General features: G+C 44.2%; 1 protein-coding gene across 1 annotated transcript in view; it reads right to left on the reverse strand.

Annotated features, from left to right (window-relative positions):
• The window catches only part of LOC106592162 (insulin-like growth factor 1 receptor), a 129,545-nt gene that overhangs the window by 105,475 nt on the left and 998 nt on the right, over window positions 1-23,072 (reverse strand). Inside the window, exons 2-6 of the mRNA XM_045689791.1 lie at window positions 15,830-15,966; window positions 13,084-13,228; window positions 7,033-7,241; window positions 3,882-4,008; window positions 3,241-3,476 (exon numbers count right to left, since the gene is read on the reverse strand). Coding sequence (XP_045545747.1) covers window positions 3,241-3,476; window positions 3,882-4,008; window positions 7,033-7,241; window positions 13,084-13,228; window positions 15,830-15,966 — 854 coding nt within the window. The remainder of the gene's footprint in view (window positions 1-3,240; window positions 3,477-3,881; window positions 4,009-7,032; window positions 7,242-13,083; window positions 13,229-15,829; window positions 15,967-23,072) is intronic.

Raw genomic sequence — 23,072 nt, forward strand, 5'->3', positions numbered from 1 at the left:
TTATAACACATCCAGGGCCATGGATGGCTCTACAGGAAACAGATATTATAACACATCCAGGGGCATGGACGGCTCTACAGGAAACAGATATTATAACACATCCAGGGGCATGGACGGCTCTACAGGAAACAGATATTATATTATAACAGTTCTCACATCCAGGGGCACGGACGGCTCTACAGGAAACAGATATTATAACACATCCAGGGACATGGACGGCTCTACAGGAAACAGATATATATTATAACAGTTCTCACATCCAGGCTCATGGACGGCTCTACAGGAAACATATATTATATTATAACAGTTCTCACATCCAGGGACATGGACGGCTCTACAGGAAACAGATATTCCCACATTCAGGGGCATGGACGGCTCTACAGGAAACAGATATTATAACAGTTCTCACATCCAGGGGCATGGACGGCTCTACAGGACACAGATATTATAACACATCCAGGGGCATGGACGGCTCTACAGGAAACAGATATTATAACACATCCAGGGGCATGGACGGCTCTACAGGAAACAGATTGTATAACAGTTCTCACATCCAGGGGCATGGACGGCTCTACAGGAAACAGATATTATATTATAACAGTTTTCACATCCAGGGACATGGGCGGCTCTACAGGAAACAGATATTATAACACATCCAGGGGCATGGACGGCTCTACAGGAAACAGATATTATATTAAAACAGTTCTCACATCCAGGGACATGGACGGCTCTACAGGAAACAGATATTCCCACATTCAGGGGCATGGACGGCTCTACAGGAAACAGATATTATATTAAAACAGTTCTCACATCCAGGGGCATGGACGGCTCTACAGGAAACAGATATTATAACAGTTCTCACATCCAGGGGCATGGACGGCTATACAGGAAACAGATATTATATTATAACAGTTCTCACATCCAGCGGCATGGACGGCTCTACAGGAAACAGATATTATAACACATCCAGGGACATGGACGGCTCTACAGGAAACAGATATTATAACACATCCAGGGACATGGACGGCTCTACAGGAAACAGATATTATAACACATCCAGGGCCATGGACGGCTCTACAGGAAACAGATATTATAACAGTTCTCACATCCAGGGGCACGGACGGCTCTACAGGAAACAGATATTATAACACATCCAGGGACATGGACGGCTCTACAGGAAACAGATATTATATTATAACAGTTCTCACATCCAGGGGCATGGACGGCTCTACAGGAAACAGATATTATAACACATCCAGGGGCATGGACGGCTCTACAGGAAACAGATATTATAACACATCCAGGGACATGGACGGCTCTACAGGAAACAGATATTACATTATAACAGTTCTCACATCCAGGGGCATGGACAGCTCTACAGGAAACAGATATTATAACAGTTCTCACATCCATGGACATGGACGGCTCTACAGGAAACAGATATTATAACACATCCAGGGACATGGACGGCTCTACAGGAAACAGAGATTATATTATAACAGTTCTCACATCCAGGGGCATGGACGGCTCTACAGGAAACAGATATTATATTATAACAGTTCTCACATCCAGGGGCATGGACGGCTCTACAGGAAACAGATATTACATTATAACACTTCTCACATCCAGGGGCATGGACGGCTCTACAGGAAACAGATATTACATTATAACACTTCTCACATCCAGGGGCATGGACGGCTCTACAGGAAACAGATATTACATTATAACAGTTCTCACATCCAGGGGCATGGACGGCTCTACAGGAAACAGATATTATATTATAACAGTTCTCACATCCAGCGGCATGGACGGCTCTACAGGAAACAGATATTATAACACATCCAGGGACATGGACGGCTCTACAGGAAACAGATATTATAACACATCCAGGGACATGGACGGCTCTACAGGAAACAGATATTATAACACATCCAGGGCCATGGACGGCTCTACAGGAAACAGATATTATAACAGTTCTCACATCCAGGGGCACGGACGGCTCTACAGGAAACAGATATTATAACACATCCAGGGACATGGACGGCTCTACAGGAAACAGATATTATATTATAACAGTTCTCACATCCAGGGGCATGGACGGCTCTACAGGAAACAGATATTATAACACATCCAGGGGCATGGACGGCTCTACAGGAAACAGATATTATCACACATCCAGGGAAATGGACGGCTCTACAGGAAACAGATATTATATTATAACAGTTCTCACATCCAGGGGCACGGACGGCTCTACAGGAAACATATATTATATTATAACAGTTCTCACATCCAGGGACATGGACGGCTCTACAGGAAACAGATTTTATAACAGTTCTCACATCCAGTGACACGGATGGCTCTACAGGAAACAGATATTATAACACATCCAGGGGCATGGACGGCTCTACAGGGAACAGATATTATAACAGATCCAGGGGCATGGATGGCTCTACAGGAAACAGATATTATAACACATCCAGGGACATGGACGGCTCTACAGGAAACAGAGATTATATTATAACAGTTCTCACATCCAGGGGCATGGACGGCTCTACAGGAAACAGATATTATATTATAACAGTTCTCATATCCAGGGACATGGACGGCTCTACAGGAAACAGATATTATATTATAACAGTTCTCACATCCAGGGGCATGGACGGCTCTACAGGAAACAGATATTACATTATAACACTTCTCACATCCAGGGGCATGGACGGCTCTACAGGAAACAGATATTACATTATAACACTTCTCACATCCAGGGGCATGGACGGCTCTACAGGAAACATATATTATAACACATCCAGGGACATGGACGGCTCTACAGGAAACAGATATTACAAACACATCCAGGGACATGGACGGCTCTACAGGAAACATATATTATAACACATCCAGGGGCATGGACGGCTCTACAGGAAACAGATATTATAACACATCCAGGGGCATGGACGGCTCTACAGGAAACAGATATTATAACAGTTCTCACATCCAGGGACATGGACGGCTCTACAGGAAACAGATATTATAACACATCCAGGGACATGGACGGCTCTACAGGAAACAGATATTATAACACATCCAGGGGCATGGACGGCTCTACAGGAAACTGAAAGATTTAAAGATGGCAACTGGGCCTTGTGACAGACTAGCGTCCTGTCCAGGGAAGTACTTCCTAGAGCTCTGCTCCCCTACACCCTCCACCCCAACCCCTCCACCCCAACCCCTGTCCTTTACCTGAGGGGCTGGTTCTGATGTAAACCACTTCACTCTTGGCTCCCAGGATGTGTCTGTCCTCTACCACCAGAGTGATGGCCTTGACGTAGATGGCGTACTGGGTCCAGGGCTTGAGAGGGGACAGCAGAACACCCGGGTCAGAACTCTTCTCCTGGGGAAGGTCCACATCCACCATGTTCCAACTGTTAGAACCACAACCGTCCAGGCCGTCAAACTCTGTGGTGTTCTGGTACGCCCTGGAGGAGAGACAGACTGATGGGTTAGAGGAAGGAGAGACAGACTGATGGGTTAGAGGAAGGAGAGTGATGGGTTAGAGGAAGGAGAGACAGACTGATGGGTTAGAGGATCTAGAGGAAGGAGAGTGATGGGTTAGAGGATCTAAAGGAAGGAGACTGATGGGTTAGAGGATCTAGAGGAAGGAGACTGATGGGTTAGAGGATCTAGAGGAAGGAGACTAATGGGTTAGAGGATCTAGAGGAAGGAGAGCCAGACTGATGGGTTAGAGGATCTAGAGGAAGGAGAGCCAGACTGATGGGTTAGAGGAAGGAGAGCCAGACTGATGGGTTAGAGGAAGGGGAGACAGACTGATGGGTTAGAGGATAGAGAGGAAGTACAGACAGACTGATTGTAGAGTAACTTACGCCTCCTTGTAGTACAGTATGAAGGAGATGAGGTCTCTATAGTCTGGAGGTCTGTAGCGCTGCCAGGTTAGTTTGATACGGTTAGACATCGTACTGTTGGACTTGAACCGCAGGACCTTACTCTCACCTGGAGAACACAACCAATCACAGTCAGCTCACCTGGAGAACACAACCAATCACAGTCAGCTCACCTGGAGAACACAACCAATCACAGTCAGCTCACCTGGAGAATACAACCAATCACAGTCAGCTCACCTGGAGAACACAACCAATCACACTGATCAGCTCTAATCCTCCAGGTGCTTAGAAACATCATCAAACCAGGTGAGATCAAACCAGTCCATTGTCTCAGTGGTGAGATCAAACCAGTCCATTGTCTCAGTGATGAGATCAAACCAGTCCGTTACATTGTCTCAGTGGTGAGATCAAACCAGTCCATTGTCTCAGTGGTGAGATCAAACCAGTCTTTGCTGTAGAGGGCAACATGGTGTGGGCTGAACCATGCAGTACACAGCTATTGTTTCAATGAATGGACATGGCTGAAACACGCAGTACCAGTCAAAGGTTTGGACACACCTACTCATTCCAGGGTTTTTATTTTGACTATTTTCTACATTGTAGAATAATAGTGAAGACAACAACACTATGAAATAACACATATGGAATCATGTAGTAACCAACAAATTGATGAATAAATGAAAATATATTTTATATTTCAGATTCTTCAAAGTAGCCACCCTTTGCCTTGATGACAGCTTGGCACACTCTTGGCATTCTCTCAACCAGCTTCATGAAGTAGTCACCTGGAATGCATTTCAATTAACAGGTGTGCCTTGTTAAAAGTTATTTTGTGGAATTTCTTTCCTTCTTAATGCGTTTGAGCAAATCAGTTGTGTTGTGACAAGGTAGGGTGGTATACTGAAGATAGCCCTATTTGGTAAAAGACCAAGTCCATTATGGCAAGAACAGCTCAAATAAGCAAAGAGAAATGACAGTTCATCATTACTTTAAGACATGAATGTCAGTCAATCCGGGAACATTTCAAGAACTTTGAAAGTTTCTTCAAGTGCAGTCGCAAAAACCATCCAGCGCTATGATGAAACTGTCTCTCATGAGGACCGCCACAGGAAAGGAAGACCCAGAGTTACCTCTGCTGCAGAGGATAAGTTCATTAGAGTTACCAGCCTCAGAAATTGCATCCCAAATAAATGGTTCACAGAGTTCAAGTAACAGACACATCTCAACATCAACTGTTCAGAGGAGACTGCGTGAATCAGGCCTTCGGAGTGGAATTGCTGCAAAGAAACCACAACTAAAGGACACCAATAAGAAGAGACTTGCTTGGACCAAGAAACACGAGCAATGGACATTAGACCGGTGGAAATCTGTCCTTTTGGTCTGATGAGTCCAAATTTGATATTTTTGGTTCCAACAGCCGTGTCTTTGTGAGACGCAGAGTAGGTGAACGGATGATCTCTGCATGTGTGGTTCCCACCGTGAAGCATGGAGGAGGAGGTGTGATGGTGCTTTGCTGGTGATTTATTTAGAATTCAAGGCACACTTAACCAGCATGGCTACCACAGCATTCTGCAGCGATACGCCATCCCATCTGGTTTGGGCTTAGTGGGACTATCATTTGTTTTTCAACAGGACAATGACAACACACCTCCAGGCTGTGTAAGGGCTATTTGACCAAGAAGGAGAGTGATGGAGTGCTGCATCAGATGACCTGGCCTCCACAATCACCCGACCTCAACATAATTGAGATGGTTTGGGATGAGTTGGACCACCGAGTGAAGGAAAAGCAGCCAACAAGTGCCCAGCATATGTGGGAACTCCTTCAAGACTTTTGGAAAAGCATTCCTCATGAAGCTGGTTGAGAGAATGCCAAGAGTGTGCAAAGCTGTCATCAAGGCAAAGGGTGGCTACTTTGAAGAATCTCAAAAATAAAATATATTTTGATTTGTTTAAAACTTTTTGGGGTTACTACATGATTCCATATGTGTTATTTCATAGTTTGGATGTCTTCACTAATGTAGAAAATAGCAAAAATAAAGAAAAACCCTTGAATGAGGTGGTGTCTGGTACTGTCAGGTTTAATATTAAGTATAGTATCAGAGCTGTATATTATAATATAGAGTATAGTATATTAGAGCTGTATAGTATAATATCAAGTATAGTATCAGAGCTGTATAGTATCATTTAAAGTGTAGTATAGTAGAGTTTTATATATAGTATAATATAGAGTATAGTATATTAGAGCTGTATATTATAATATAGAGTATAGTATATTAGAGCTGTATATTATAATAGAGTATAGTATATCAGAGCTGTATAGTATAATATAGAGTATGGTATATTAGAGCTGTATATTATAATATAGAGTATATTAGAGCTGTATATTATAGTATAGAGTATAGTATATTAGAGCTGTATATTATAATATAGAGTATAGTATATTAGAGCTGTATATTATAATATAGAGTATATTAGAGCTGTATAGTATATTAGAGCTGTATAGTATAATATAGAGTATAGTATATTAGAGCTGTATATTATAATAGAGTATATTAGAGCTGTATAGAATAGAGTATAGTATATTAGAGCTGTATAGTATAATATCAAGTATAGCATATTAGAGCTGTGTAGTATATTATCAAATATCATAAACCTGTATAGTACAGTATAATATTAAATATTGTATCGTACAGCTAGCTCGGTCTCCGTTGTATAGTACAGTATAATATCATAGACCTGTATAGTACAGTATAATATCATAGACCTGTATAGTACAGTATAATATCAAAGACCTGTATAGTACAGTATAATATCATAGACCTGTATAGTACAGTATAATATCATAGACCTGTATAGTAGAGTATAATATCATAAACCTGTATAGTAGAGTATAATATCATAAACCTGTATAGTAGAGTATAATATCATAGACCTGTATAGTAGAGTATAATATCATAGACCTGTATAGTAGAGTATAATATCATAGACCTGTATAGTACAGTATAATATCATAGACCTGTATAGTACAGTATAATATCATAGACCTGTATAGTACAGTATAATATCATAGACCTGTATAGTATAATATAATAAACCTGTATAGTACAGTATAATATTAAATATTGATTCGTACAGCTAGCTCGGTCTCCGTTGTTCCTGAAATCGTCCTCCTCAAACTTCTCTGTGATGCCCGTCCTCCGCCACATCTTCCGGATCTCCGACATGCAGAGTTTAGGGTTGGATCTGAAGAACAGTTTCCCGGCCCGGATGGTCAGGTTGTGCTGGGTCCAATCCCACAGGGACTGGAGGTGCTGATTGCCTACTGCATGGAACGCATACATGCTGAGGGGATTGGGGAGGAGAAGAGGAGAGAGAGAGAGATGGGGAGAGAAGAGAGAGAGAGAGAGAGAGATGGGGAGAGAAGAGAGAGAGAGAGAGAGAGAGAGAGAGAGAGAGAGAGAGAGAGAGAGAGAGAGAGAGAGAGAGAGAGAGAGAGAGAGAGAGAGAGAGAGAGAGAGAGAGAGAGAGAGAGAGAGAGAGAGAGAGAGATGGGGAGAGAAGAGAGAGAGAGAGATGGGGAGAGAAGAGAGAGATGGGGAGAGAAGAGAGAGAGAGAGATGGAGAGAGAGAGATGGGGAGAGAGAGAGAGAGAGAGAGAGATGGGGAGATAAGAGAGAGATGGGGAGAGAAGAGAGAGAGAGAGAGAGAGATGGGGAGAGAAGAGAGAGAGAGAGAGATGGGGAGAGAAGAGAGAGAGAGAGAGAGAGAGAGAGAGAAGAGAGAAGAGAGAAGAGAGAGAGAGAGATGGGGAGAGAAGAGAGAGAGAGAGAGAGAGAGAGAGAGAGAGAGAAGAGAGAGAGAGAGAGAGAGAGAGAGAGAGAGAGAGAGAGAGAGAGAAGAGAGAGAGAGAGAGAGAGAGAGAGAGAGAGAGATGGGGAGAGAAGAGAGAGAGAGAGATGGGGAGAGAAGAGAGAGATGGGGAGAGAAGAGAGAGAGAGAGAGATGGAGAGAGAGAGAGAGAGAGAGAGAGAGAGATGGGGAGAGAGAGAGAGAGAGAGAGAGAGAGATGGGGAGATAAGAGAGAGAGAGAGAGAGAGAGATGGGGAGAGAAGAGAGAGAGAGAGAGATGGGGAGAGAAAGAGAGAGAGAGAGAAGAGAGAGAGAAAGAGAGAGAGAGAGATGGGGAGAGAAGAGAGAGAGAGAGATGGGGAGAGAAGAGAGAGAGAGAGATGGGGAGAGAAGAGAGAGAGAGAGATGGGGAGAGAAGAGAGAGAGAGAGATGGGGAGAGAAGAGAGAGAGAGAGATGGGGAGAGAAGAGAGAGAGAGATGGGGAGAGAAGAGAGAGAGAGATGGGGAGAGAAGAGAGAGAGAGAGAGATGGGAGGGAGAGGAAAGAACAGGGAGTCACCAACAGTATAACAGAAATATCCTCTCATTCTTTAAAATGTACTGCAGTCATTCAGATGGTCTCCACCACACTAACCCTGCAGTCTGTGGTAACATTCAGACGGTCTCCACCACACTAACCCTGCAGTCTGTGGTAACATTCAGACGGTCTCCACCACACTAACCCTGCAGTCTGTGGTAACATTCAGACGGTCTCCACCACACTAACCCTGCAGTCTGTGGTAACATTCAGACTGTCTCCACCACACTAACCCTGCAGTCTGTGGTACCATTCAGACGGTCTCCACCACACTAACCCAGCAGTCTGTGGTAACATTCAGATGGTCCCCACAACACTAACCCTGCAGTCTGTGGTAACATTCAGATGGTCTCCACCACACTAACCCAGCAGTCTGCTTTCACCCTTCATGATTTGATGATTATTATGATATTACTGCATACTGCCTGTCCAGACCAGTACCAGAGGAGAGGGACAGATTTAACAGGGCCAAACGGGGTAAGAACCCGTACCAGAGATGGACAGATTTAACAGGGCCAAACGGGGAAAGAAAACAGAGAAAACGAGAGAGGAGAGGGACAGATTTAACAGGGCCAAACGGGGAAAGAAAACAGAGAAAACGAGAGAGGAGAGGGACAGATTTAACAGGGCCAAACGGGGAAAGAAGACAGAAAACGAGAGAGGAGAGGGACAGATTTAACAGGGCCAAACGGGGAAAGAAAACAGAGAAAACGAGAGAGGAGAGGGACAGATTTAACAGGGCCAAACGGGGAAAGAAGACAGAAAACGAGAGAGGAGAGGGACAGATTTAACAGGGCCAAACGGGGAAAGACAGAAAACGAGAGAGGAGATGGGCAGTAGAACAATACAACTTTAACCACTTTTGTTCCGTGAGGACTCAGGAACGGCAGGAATGCAGTGAGCCTTGGACAGTACAAGTCTTGAGCAGATAACGTTCTAAATCAGAGAGAGACAAGGCCGAGAACGGGTGAGGAGGGGGGGAGGACGGGTGAGGAGAGGGAGAGGACGGGTGAGGACAGGGGGAGGAGAGAGGGAGGAGAGGGAGAGGACGGGTGAGGACAGGGGGAGGACGGGTGAGGACGGGTGAGGACAGGGGGAGGACAGGGTGAGGACGGGTGAGGACAGGGGGAGGACGGGTGAGGACGGGGGAGGACAGGGGGAGGACGGGTGAGGACAGGGGGAGGAGAGGGGGAGGAGAGGGGGAGGAGAGAGTTAGGCCAAGGCCCTCTCGTGACCTCGGATGCCATTTTTGAAAACTTTCCGTTCGCTCAGTGAGGTCGAGGTGGGCCATTAGCGAGAGACATGAAGGAGCAGAGAAAAAAAAGGTCATACTATCCAGGCCTGGCAGATCCATCTCATCCACACCACCACAGAACATGTTACTGCCCTGGCAGATCCATCTCATCCACACCACCACAGAACATGTTACTGCCCTGGCAGATCCATCTCATCCACACCACCACAGAACATGTTACTGCCCTGGCAGATCCATCTCATCCACACCACCACAGAACATGTTACTGCCCTGGCAGATCCATCTCATCCACACCACCACAGAACATGTTACTGCCCTGGCAGATCCATCTCATCCACACCACCACAGAACATGTTACTGCCCTGGCAGATCCATCTCATCCACACCACCACAGAACATGTTAATGCCCTGGCAGATCCATCTCATCCACACCACCACAGAACATGTTACTGCCCTGGCAGATCCATCTCATCCTGATGTGGTTTACAGTTGAATCAGAGGATATATTACGACAGTAACAACGTATCTATTTAACAAGTTGAGAACACGTTCTGATTTACAGCAACGACCTGGGGAATAGTTACAGGGGAGAGGAGGGGAATGAACGAACCAATTGGAAGCTGGGGATGATTAGGTGACCGTGATGGTACGAGGAACAGATGGGGAATTGAGCCAGGACACCGGGATAAACACCTCGACTCTTACGATAAGTGCAATGGGATCTTTAGTGACCACAGAGAGTCAGGATACCCATTTAACATCCCATCCCGAAAGATGGCAACCCTACACAGGGCAATGTCCCCAATCATTGCCCTGGGGCATTTGGGATAATCGTTTTAGACCAGAGGAAAGTGTCCCTCCTACACCACTTCCAGCAGCATCTGGTCTCCCATCCAGGGACTGACCAGGAACAACCAGGATCAACCAGGGACTGACCAGGACCAACCAGGATCAACCAGGGACTGACTAGGACCAACCCTGCTTAGCTTCAGAAGCAAGCCAGCAGTGGGATGCAGGGAGGTCCGCTGCTGCCTAAATGTGAAATGCAGTCGTATTAAACATTGTATTAAACGCCTGACAGGATCTTTTAACATGCATGATTGAGACGTAGTTAATGAAACTCCTCTCAGACAACAGCAGGGGACAGTGTTTTCTATGAAGCAGAAAGGGAATACCGTTTCAGTCCACATTAACCCGATAGCTCCACATCGTGATAGAATAGCCATATAGAGAGACAGCTGTAATACGGACTGAAAGGCAGAGTCCTCCAACGTTATCCCTTTAGATTTAGAGAGAGTTGAGCCAGGGTTCAGGGCTCGTTGTCAAGGACAACCTACGCAGAGGAATCTCTCCCAGCATTCCCCTACAAACACCACTCAATACGCTACTTGATTACCACGGCAACGCTCAACGCCACAGCGACGGAGAGAGAGAGAGGAAGAGGAAATTCCTCAAAACAAACCATTAAGGTGAAAAGACAAAAGAACCAAGCAGATGACAGAATGTAGAGGGGAGCTGGTCCTGGTCCTCCTTTACAAAGCTGACAGAATGTAGAGGGGTGTGGAGCTGGTCCTCCTTTACAAAGCTGACAGAATGTAGAGGGGTGGGGAGCTGGTCCTCCTTTACAAAGCTGACAGAATGTAGAGGGGTGGGGAGCTGGTCCTGGTCCTCCTTTACAAAGCTGACAGAATGTAGAGGGGTGGGGAGCTGGTCCTGGTCCTCCTTTACAAAGCTGACAGAATGTAGAGGGGTGTGGAGCTGGTCCTGGTCCTCCTTTACAAAGCTGACAGAATGTAGAGGGGTGTGGAGCTGGTCCTGGTTCTCCTTTACAAAGCTGACAGAATGTAGAGGGGTGTGGAGCTGGTCCTGGTCCTCCTTTACAAAGCTGACAGAATGTAGAGGGGTGTGGAGCTGGTCCTGGTCCTCCTTTACAAAGCTGACAGAATGTAGAGGGGTGGGGAGCTGGTCCTGGTCTTCCTTTACAAAGCTGACAGAATGTAGAGGGGTGGGGAGCTGGTCCTGGTCCTCCTTTACAAAGCTGACAGACCCAAACTACCAGTCACATTAGCATCTTGCTTTTGTATATAGACTAGTACATTGCAGACGTCAATGTAGCATTTTCTTCTGTCTGTGTGTGTGTGTGTGTGTTCTTCACAGCACTATCAACAAGGCAGGTCCTACAGGCCCTAGTTTCTACCTTCTTAACAGCACTATCAACAAGGCAGGTCCTACAGGCTCTAGTTTCTACCTTCTTAACAACACTATCAACAAGGCAGGTCCTACAGGCCCTAGTTTCTACCTTCTTAACAACACTATCAACGAGGCAGGTCCTACAGGCCCTAGTTTCTACCTTCTTAACAACACTATCAACGAGGCAGGTCCTACAGGCCCTAGTTTCTACCTTCTTAACAACACTATCAACAAGGCAGGTCCTACAGTCCCTAGTTTTGTCCTACCTGGACTACTGTTCAGTCATGTGATCAGGTGCCACAGAGGGACTTGGGGAAATTGCAATTGTCTCAGAACAGGGCAGCACGGCTGGCCCTTGGATGAACACAGAGAGCTAATATTAATAATATGCATGTCTATCTCTCCTGGCTCAAAGTGGAGGAGATATTGACTTCATCACTACTTGTATTTGTGAGAGGTATTGACATGTTGAATGCACCAAGCTGTCTGTTTAAACTACTGGCACACAGCTCAGACACCCATGCATACCTCACAAGACATGCCACCAGAGGTCTCTTCACAGTCCCCAAGTCCAGAACAGACTATGGGAGGCCCACAGTACTACATAGAGCCATGACTACATGGAACTATATTCAAATCAGGTAACTGATGCAGCAGTAGAATCAGATTTAAAAAGCATCAAAATACACCTTATGGAACAGCAGGGACTGTGAAGCAACACAAACACACACACACACACACACACACACACACACACACACACACACACGTATATGTGGTAGTGGTGGAGTAGGGACCTGAGGACACACAGTCTGGGAATGTACTGTAATGATTTTAACATTTTAAAATTGCATAAACTGCCTTAATGTTGCTGGACCCCAGGAAGAGTAGCTTCTGCCTTGGCAGGAACTAACGGGGATCCATAATAAACCCCAGGAAGAGTAGCTGCTGTCTTGACAGGAACTAATGAGGATCCATAATAAACCCCAGGAAGAGTAGCTGCTGTCTTGACAGGAACTAATGGGGATCCATAATAAACCCCAGGAAGAGTAGCCGCTGCCTTGGCAGGAACTAATGGGGATCCATAAAAAAAACCAGGAAGAGTAGCTGCTGCCATGGCAGGAGCTAATAGGGATCCATAAAAAAAAACAGGAAGAGTAGCTGCTGCCTTGGCGGGAACTAATGGGGATCCATAATAAACCCCGGGAACTAATGGGGATCCATAATAAACCCCGGGAACTAATGGGGATCCATAATAAACCCCGGGAACTAATGGGGATCCATAATAAATACAGATGTGTGTGGAAACATACTCATCCATCAGTTCCTCTCCATTGATGTAGCGGAGGCTCTTGAGGAAGGACAGGGAGCCCAGCGTCTGAGAGTGTCTGATTCTCACGTAGCCCGTCACTGTCTGGATCAATCCCATGAAACTCTCCAGCTCAGACACTATGTTCTCTAGAGGAGGAGAGGAGACAGGAGTTAGGATCGTTGCCTGTCACTGTTCTCTAGAGGAGAGGAGCCAGGAGTTAGGATCGTTGCCCGTCACTGTTTCTCTAGAGGAGGAGAGGAGCCAGGAGTTAGGATCGTTGCCCGTCACTGTTCTCTAGAGGAGGAGAGGAGACAGGAGTTAAGATCATTGCCTGTCACTGTTCACTAGAGGAGACAGGAGACAGGATCGTTGCCCGTCACTGTTCTCTAGAGGAGACAGGATCGTTGCCCGTCACTGTTCTCTATATATAATATACCCTACTATAACAGGTAGTGCTATATAATATACCCTACTATAACAGGTAGTGCTATATAATATACCCTACTATAACAGGTAGTGCTATATAATAGATCCTACTATAACAAGTAGTGCTATATAATAGATCCTACTATAACAAGTAGTGATATATAATAGATCCTACTATAACAGGTAGTGCTATATATAATAATATACCCTACTATAACAGGTAGTGCTATATAATATACCCTACTATAACAGGTAGTGCTATATAATAGATCCTACTATAACAAGTAGTGATATATAATAGATCCTACTATAACAGGTAGTGCTATATATAATAATATACCCTACTATAACAGGTAGTGCTATATAATAGATCCTACTATAACAGGTAGTGCTATATATAATAATATACCCTACTATAACAGGTAGTGCTATATATAATAATATACCCTACTATAACAGGTAGTGCTATATAATATACCCTACTATAACAGGTAGTGCCTATATAATATACCCTACTATAACAGATAGTGCTATATATATATAAAATATACCCTACTATAACAGGTAGTGCTATATATAATAATAATAATAATATACCCTACTATAACAGGTATAATAATAATAATAATAATAATAATAATAATAATAATAATATACCCTACTATAACAGGTATAATAATTATAATATACCCTACTATAACAGGTAGAGCTATATAATATACCCTACTATAACAGGTAGTGCTATATAATATACCCTACTATAACAGGTAGTGCTATATAATATACCCTACTATAACAGGTAGTGCTATATAATAGATCCTACTATAACAAGTAGTGCTATATAATAGATCCTACTATAACAAGTAGTGATATATAATAGATCCTACTATAACAGGTAGTGCTATATATAATAATATACCCTACTATAACAGGTAGTGCTATATATAATAATATACCCTACTATAACAGGTAGTGCTATATAATATACCCTACTATAACAAGTAGTGATATATAATAGATCCTACTATAACAGGTAGTGCTATATATAATAATATACCCTACTATAACAGGTAGTGCTATATAATAGATCCTACTATAACAGGTAGTGCTATATATAATAATATACCCTACTATAACAGGTAGTGCTATATATAATAATATACCCTACTATAACAGGTAGTGCTATATAATATACCCTACTATAACAGGTAGTGCTATATAATAGATCCTACTATAACAAGTAGTGCTATATAATAGATCCTACTATAACAAGTAGTGATATATAATAGATCCTACTATAACAGGTAGTGCTATATATAATAATATACCCTACTATAACAGGTAGTGCTATATAATAGATCCTACTATAACAAGTAGTGATATATAATAGATCCTACTATAACAGGTAGTGCTATATATAATAATATACCCTACTATAACAGGTAGTGCTATATAATAGATCCTACTATAACAGGTAGTGCTATATATAATAATATACCCTACTATAACAGGTAGTGCTATATATAATAATATACCCTACTATAACAGGTAGTGCTATATAATATACCCTACTATAACAGGTAGTGCTATATAATATACCCTACTATAACAGGTAGTGCTATATAATATACCCTACTATAACAGGTAGTGCTATATATATATATATATATATATATATATATATATATATATATATATATATATATATATATATATATATATACACACACACATACACCCTACTATAACAGGTAGTGCTATACATATATAAAATATACCCTACTATAACAGGTAGTGCTATATATAATAATAATAATAATAATAATATACCCTACTATAACAGGTATAATAATAAAAATAATAATAATAATAATATACCCTACTATAACAGGTATAATAATTATAATATACCCTACTATAACAGGTAGAGCTATATAATATACCCTACTATAACAGGTAGTGCTATATAATATACCTTACTATAACAGGTAGTGCTATATATAATATACCCTACTATAACAGGTAGTGCTATATATAATAATAATATACCCTACTATAACAGGTAGTGCTATATATAATAATAATAATAATAATAATAATAATAATAAATATACCCTACTATAACAGGTATAATAATAATAATAATAATAATAATAATATACCCTACTATAACAGGTATAATAATTATAATATACCCTACTATAACAGGTAGAGCTATATAATATACCCTACTATAACAGGTAGTGCTATATATAAAATAATATACCCTACTATAACAGGTAGTTCTATATATAATATACCCTACTATAACAGGTACGTACGTCCTCTGCGGATGTTGATTTGGAGGTTACCCTTGATGACAGTACATCCCTTCAGAGACTGGGCCGCGTCCACGGAGTCAATGACCTTCTCATCACAGATCTTATCACATAGCCCGTCACACGCACTGCAGAACATACTGGAGACGGGGGAGAGTGGGACAGGGAAAGAAACAGTCAGACAGACATAAAACATTACATTTTAGTCATTTAGCAGACGCTCTTATCCAGAGCGACTTACAGTAGTGAAAGCATACATTTTTTCCCCTCTTTTTTTTTTTCATACTGGCCCCCCGTGGGAATCGAACCCACAACCATGGCGTTGCAAACACCATGCTCTACCAACTGAGCCACACGGGACCAAGGTATACTGAACAAAAATATAAAACACAACCAACAATTTCAAAGATTTTACTGAATTACAGTTCATATGGAAATCAGTCAATTGAAGTAAATTCATTAGGTCCTAATCTCTGGATTTCACATGACTGGGAATACAGATATGCATCTGTTGGCCACAGATACCTTAACAAAAAGGTAGAGGCATGGATCGGCAAACCGGGATTCATCTGTGAAGAGAACACGTCTCCAGCGTGCCAGTGGCCATCGAAGGTGAGCATTTGCCCACTGAAATCGGTTATGACGCCAAACTGCAGTCAGATAAAGACCCTGGTGAGGACGACGAGCATGCAGATGAGCTTCCCTGAAACGGTTTCTAACAGTTAATGCAGAAATTCTTCAGTGGTGCAAACCCAGAGTTTCATCAGCTGTCCCGGCTGGCTGGTCTCAGATGAACCCAGAGTATCATCAGCTGTCCCGGCTGGCTGGTCTCAGATGAACCCAGAGTATCATCAGCTGTCCCGGCTGGCTGGTCTCAGATGAACCCAGAGTATCATCAGCTGTCCCGGCTGGCTGGTCTCAGATGAACCCAGAGTATCATCAGCTGTCCCGGCTGGCTGGTCTCAGATGAACCCAGAGTATCATCAGCTGTCCCGGCTGGCTGGTCTCAGATGAACCCAGAGTATCATCAGCTGTCCCGGCTGGCTGGTCTCAGATGAACCCAGAGTATCATCAGCTGTCCCGGCTGGCTGGTCTCAGATGAACCCAGAGTATCATCAGCTGTCCCGGCTGGCTGGTCTCAGATGAACCCAGAGTATCATCAGCTGTCCCGGCTGGCTGGTCTCAGATGAACCCAGAGTATCATCAGCTGTCCCGGCTGGCTGGTCTCAGATGAACCCAGAGTATCATCAGCTGTCCCGGCTGGCTGGTCTCAGATGAACCCAGAGTATCATCAGCTGTCCCGGCTGGCTGGTCTCAGATGAACCCAGAGTATCATCAGCTGTCCCGGCTGGCTGGTCTCAGATGAACCCAGAGTATCATCAGCTGTCCCGGCTGGCTGGTCTCAGATGAACCCAGAGTATCATCAGCTGTCCCGGCTGGCTGGTCTCAGATGAACCCAGAGTATCATCAGCTGTCCCGGCTGGCTGGTCTCAGATGAACCCAGAGTATCATCAGCTGTCCCGGCTGGCTGGTCTCAGATGAACCCAGAGTATCATCAGCTGTCCCGGCTGGCTGGTTCCAGATGAACCCAGAGTATCATCAGCTGTCCCGGCTGGCTAGTCTCAGATGAACCCAGAGTATCATCAGCTGTCCCGGCTGGCTGGTCTCAGATGAACCCAGAGTATCATCAGCTGTCCCGGCTGGCTGGTCTCAGATGAACCCAGAGTATCATCAGCTGTCCCGGCTGGCTGGTCTCAGATGAACCCAGAGTATCATCAGCTGTCCCGGCTGGCTGGTCTCAGATGAACCCAGAGTATCATCAGCTGTCCCGGCTGGCTGGTCTCAGATGAACCCAGAGTATCATCAGCTGTCCCGGCTGGCTGGTCTCAGATGAACCCAGAGTATCATCAGCTGTCCCGGCTGGCTGGTCTCAGATGAACCCAGAGTATCATCAGCTGTCCCGGCTGGCTGGTCTCAGATGAACCCAGAGTATCATCAGCTGTCCCAGCTGGCTGGTCTCAGATGAACCCAGAGTATCATCAGCTGTCCCGGCTGGCTGGTCTCAGATGAACCCAGAGTATCATCAGCTGTCCCGGCTGGCTGGTTCCAGATGAACCCAGAGTATCATCAGCTGTCCCGGCTGGCTGGTCTCAGATGAACCCAGAGTATCATCAGCTGTCCCGGCTGGCTGGTTCCAGATGAACCCAGTTTCATCAGCTGTCCCGGCTGGCTGATCCCAGATGAACCCAGTTTCATCAGCTGTCCCGGTGGCTGGTCTCAGACGATCCCAGAGGTGAAGAAGCCGGATGTGAAGGTCACGGGCTGCCATGGTTACATGTGGTCTGCGTTTATAAGGCCGGTTGGATGCATTGCCAAATTCTCTCTAAAACGACGTTGGAGGCAGTTTATGGTAGAGAAATGACCATTCAATTCTCTGGCAACAGCTCTGGTGGTGGACATTCCAGCAGTCAGCATGCCAATTGTGCTCTCCCTCAAAACTTGAGACATCTGTGGCATTGTGTTGTGTGAAAACATTTCTGGAATCTTTTAGTTCAGCTCATGAAACCAACATGTTGCATTGAGAGAGAAATGAGAGAAAAGGATAGAGGGGATAGCTGTGGATATTCACTAACGGGCAAACGTTTCAGAACACCTACTAATTCAGGGGTTTTTCCTTATTTTTACTATTTTCTACATTGTAGAATAATAGTAAAGACAAAACTATAAAATTACATATGTAATCATGTAGTAACCAAAAAAAATCAAAATACATTTTATATTTGAGATTCTGAGGACCGCCACAGGAATGGAAGACCCAGAGTTACCTCTGCTGCAGAGGATAAGTTCATTAGAGTTACCAGCCTCAGAAATTTCAGCCCAAATAAATGCTTCACAGAGTTCAAGTAACAGACACATCTCAACATCAACTGTTCAGAGGAGACTGTGTGAATCAGGCCTTCATGGTCGAAATGCTGCAAAGAAACCACTACTAAAGGACACCAATGAGAGACTTGCTTGGGCAAAGAAACACGAGCAATGGACATTAGACTGGTAGAAATTTGTCCTTTGGTTTGGAATCCAAATTTGATATTTTTGGTTCCAACAGCGGTGTGGGTGAACGGATGATCTCCGCATGTGTATTTCCCACCGTGAAGCATGGAGGAGGAGGTGTTATGATGCATTCTGCAGTGAGACACCATCCCCTCTGGTTTGGGCTTAGTGGGACTATCATTTGTTTTTCAACAGGACAATGACCCAAAACACACCTCCAGGCTGTGTAAGGGCTATTTTACCAAGAAGGAGAGTGATGGAGTGCAGCATCAGATGACCTGGCCTCCACAATCCTAGGTTGGGGTGCCTTGTAAGGATCCGAGAGGGTAATCTGCCTCTACCATCAGTCCTATTAGCCAACGTGCAATCATTGGATAATAAAATAGATGAGCTCCAATCAAGATTAACCTCGACGGGCTCGTCCCGTATGCCGGACGGACATCCAGCGAAAAAATCCTATCGCCATTAGCATAACGAAATGTATTATTATTTTTTTTTCAAATATAGGACTATGTCATATCGTTTTATAGATACACCTCTCCTGAATCGAACCACGTTGTCCGATTTCAAAAAGGCTTTACAGCAAAAGCAAAACATTAGATTATGTTAGAGGAGTATATCGTAAAAGTAGCCACATAGCCATTTTCCGACCAACCACATGCATCACAAATAACCAAAAAAACAGCTAAATGCAGCACTAACCTTTTACAAACTTCATCAGATGACACTCCTAGGACATCATGTTACACAATACATGCATTCTTTTGTTCGATAAAGTTCATATTTGTATATAAAAACAGCATTTTACATCGGTGCGTAACGTTGACTAACTATTTTCCCTCAAATGCATCCGGTGAAACAGTGCTACAATTTACTAAATTACTATTTGAAAACATTTTTCAAATGTAATATTGTCATTCTAAGATTTATAGATGAATATCTCTTGAAAGCACCTGTAATGCCAGATTTAAAAATAACTTTACTGGGTAATCACACTTTGCGATAAAAAGGGGATGCGATACTCAGAAAATAGGCTAGAAATACAGGTCAGCGCCATCTTGGAACAATCGCATATCAAATCTAGTCTTGTATACTATTGTCAATAATCCCTTACCTTTGGTTGTCTTCATCAGAAAGCACTTCCAGGAATCCCAGGTCCACAACAAATGTATTTTCGTTCGAAAAAATGACTCCTTTATGTTCCAATAGCTTGTTCTTGTTAGCGCGTCTGAAGGCTGCTCCAAAACTTCCGTCGTGCGCGGGACAGCTCTTTCGGAAAAATGCATTTTTTTTTCATTTAGGTTCGTTCAAACATGTCAAACGTTGTATAACATAAATCTTTAGGGCCTTTTTCAACCAGAGCTCCAACAAGATTTAAGGGGGATGATTGCATTGTCTTTCAAAACGTTTCGAAAGGGGAGGGTAGCCAGGGGCGCCGGCGTCATAATGGTGATGGCCCTCCTCATGTGACCAATTTCAACAGCGTCTCATTCATTCAGTTTTCACAGTAGGAGACTCAAATCACTTTGTAAAGACTGGGGACATCTAGTGGAAGCAATAGGACGTGCTCAATGAACCATTGCTCACTGTGTGAATTACAGGCAAAGTGGTGAAGTTGAGTCCGCAATTCAGAATTCCACATCCTGTTACGATCGGTCTCGGGGTTTTGACTGCCATACGAGTTCTGTTATACTCACAGACACCATTCAAACAGTTTCAGAAACTTCAGGGTGTTTTCTATCCACAAGTATTAATTATATGCATATCCTAGCTTTTGAGTTTGAGTAGGAGGCCGTTTAAAATGGGCACAATTCCCCCCCCCCCCCCAAAAAAAAATTAAAATACAAATTCGCTGGAGCGCCCCCATCCTAGGCGACCGTCAAGAGGCTAACCTACCAACAGGACATTAAAAACTGTAATATCTTATGTTTCACTGAGTCGTGGCTGAAGGACGACATGGACAACATACAGCTGGGCTGGGTTTTCGCTGCATCGGCTAGATAGAACAGTTGCCTCTGGTCAGTGTCCATTTGTAAATAACTGCTGGTGCACGAAATCTAATATTAAGAAAGTCTCGAGGTATTGCTCGCCTGAGGTAGAGTATCTCATGATAAGCTGAAGACCACACTAATTACCAAGAATGTTTTAATCTATATTTTTCTTAGCCGTCTATATACTACCACAAATCGTTGCTGGTAGTAAGACCGCACTCAATAAGCTGTATACGTACATAAGCAAACAAGAACATGCTCATCCAGAGAAGGCGCTCCTAGTGGCTGGGGACTTTAATGCAGGGAAACTTAAATCAGTTTGACCTCATTTCTACCAAAATGTCACATGTACAACCAGAGGGGAAAAAAAAACTCCAGACCATCTTTACACCACACAGAGAAATGTACAAAGCTCTCCCTTGCCCTCCATTTGGAAAATCTGACCATAATTCTATCCTCCTGATTCCTGCTTACAAGCAAAAACTAAAGCAGGAAGTACCAGTGACTCACTCAATACGGAAGTTGTCAGGTGAAGCAGATTCTAAACTACAGGACTGTTTTGCTATCACAGACTGGAACATGTTCAGGGATCATCCAATGGCATTAAGTACATCATATCGGTCACTGGCTTCATCAGTACATACCGCAACCAGAAGCCATGGATTACAGGCAACATCCACACTGAGCTAAAGGGTAGAGCTGCCGCTTTCAAGGAGCGGGACTCTAACCCAGACGCTTATAAGAAATCCCGCTATGCCCTCCGAAGAACCATCAAACAGGCAAAGCGTCAATACAGGACTAAGATCGAATCGTACTACACCGGCTCCGATGTGGCAGGGCTTGCAAACTATGACTGACTACAAAGGGAAACACAGCCGCGAGCTGCCCAGTAACACGAGCCTACCAGACGAACTAAATTACTTCTATGCTCGCGTCGAGGCAAGCAACACTGAAGCATGCATGAGAGCGTCAGCTGTTCCGGACGACTGTGTGATCATTCTCTCCATAGCCAATGTGAGTAAGATCTTTAAAACAGGTCAACATTCACAAGGCTGCAGGGCCAGATGGATTACCAGGACAGGTACTCCGAGCATGCGTTGACCAACTGGCAAGTGTCTTCACTGACATTTTCAAACGCTCCCTGTCCGAGTCTGTAATACCAACATGTTTCAAGCAGACCACCATAGTCTCTGTGCCCAAGAACACTCAGGTAACCTGCCTAAATGACTACCAACCCATAGCACTCACATCTGTAGCCATGAAATGCTTTGAAAGGTTGGTCATGGCTCACATCAACACCATTGTCCCAGAAACCCTAGACACACTCCAATTTGCATTCCGCCCCAACAGATCCACAGAGGATGCAATCTCTATTGCACTCCACAATCCACTTTCCCACCTGGGCAAAAGGAACACCTACGTGAGAATGCTGTTCATTGAGCAGAGCTCAGCGTTCAACACCATACTGCCCTCAAAGCTCATCACTAAGCTAAGGACCCTGGGACTAAACACCTCCCTCTGCAACTGGATCAAAACAAATGGAATACCTGACGGGCCGCCCCCAGGTGGTAAGGGTAAGTAATAACACATCTGCAATGCTGATCCTCAACACTGGAGCTCCCCAGGGGTGTGTGCTCAGTCCCCTCCTGTACTCCCTGTTCACTCATGACTGCACGGCCAGGCACGACTCCAACACCATCATGAAGTTTGCTGATGGCACAACAGTGGTAGGCCTGATCACCGACAACGACGAGACAGCCTATAGGGAGGAGGTCAGAGACCTGGCCGTGTGGTGCCAAGACAACAACTTCCCACTAGGTGATCAAGACAAAGGAGATGATTGTGGACTACAGGAAAAGGAGGATCGAGCACGCCCCCATTCTCATCGACGGGGCTGCAGTGGAGCAGGTTGAGAGTTTCAAGTTCCTTGGTGTCCACATCAACAACAAACTAACATGGTCCAAGCACACCAAGACAGTCGTGAAGAGGGCACGACAAAACCTACTCCCCCTCAGGAGACTGAAAAGATTTAGCATTGGTCCTCAGATCCTCAAAAGGTTTTACAGCTGCACCATCGAGAGCATCCTGACTGGTTGCATCACCGCCTGGTATGGCAACGGCTCGGCCTCCCACCGCAAGGCACTACAGAGGGTAGTGTGTACGGACCAGTACATCACTGGGGCCAAGTTTCCTGTCATCCATGA

Source organism: Salmo salar, chromosome ssa11 (genome assembly GCF_905237065.1).
Source record: "Salmo salar chromosome ssa11, Ssal_v3.1, whole genome shotgun sequence".
NCBI lineage: Eukaryota > Metazoa > Chordata > Actinopteri > Salmoniformes > Salmonidae > Salmo > Salmo salar.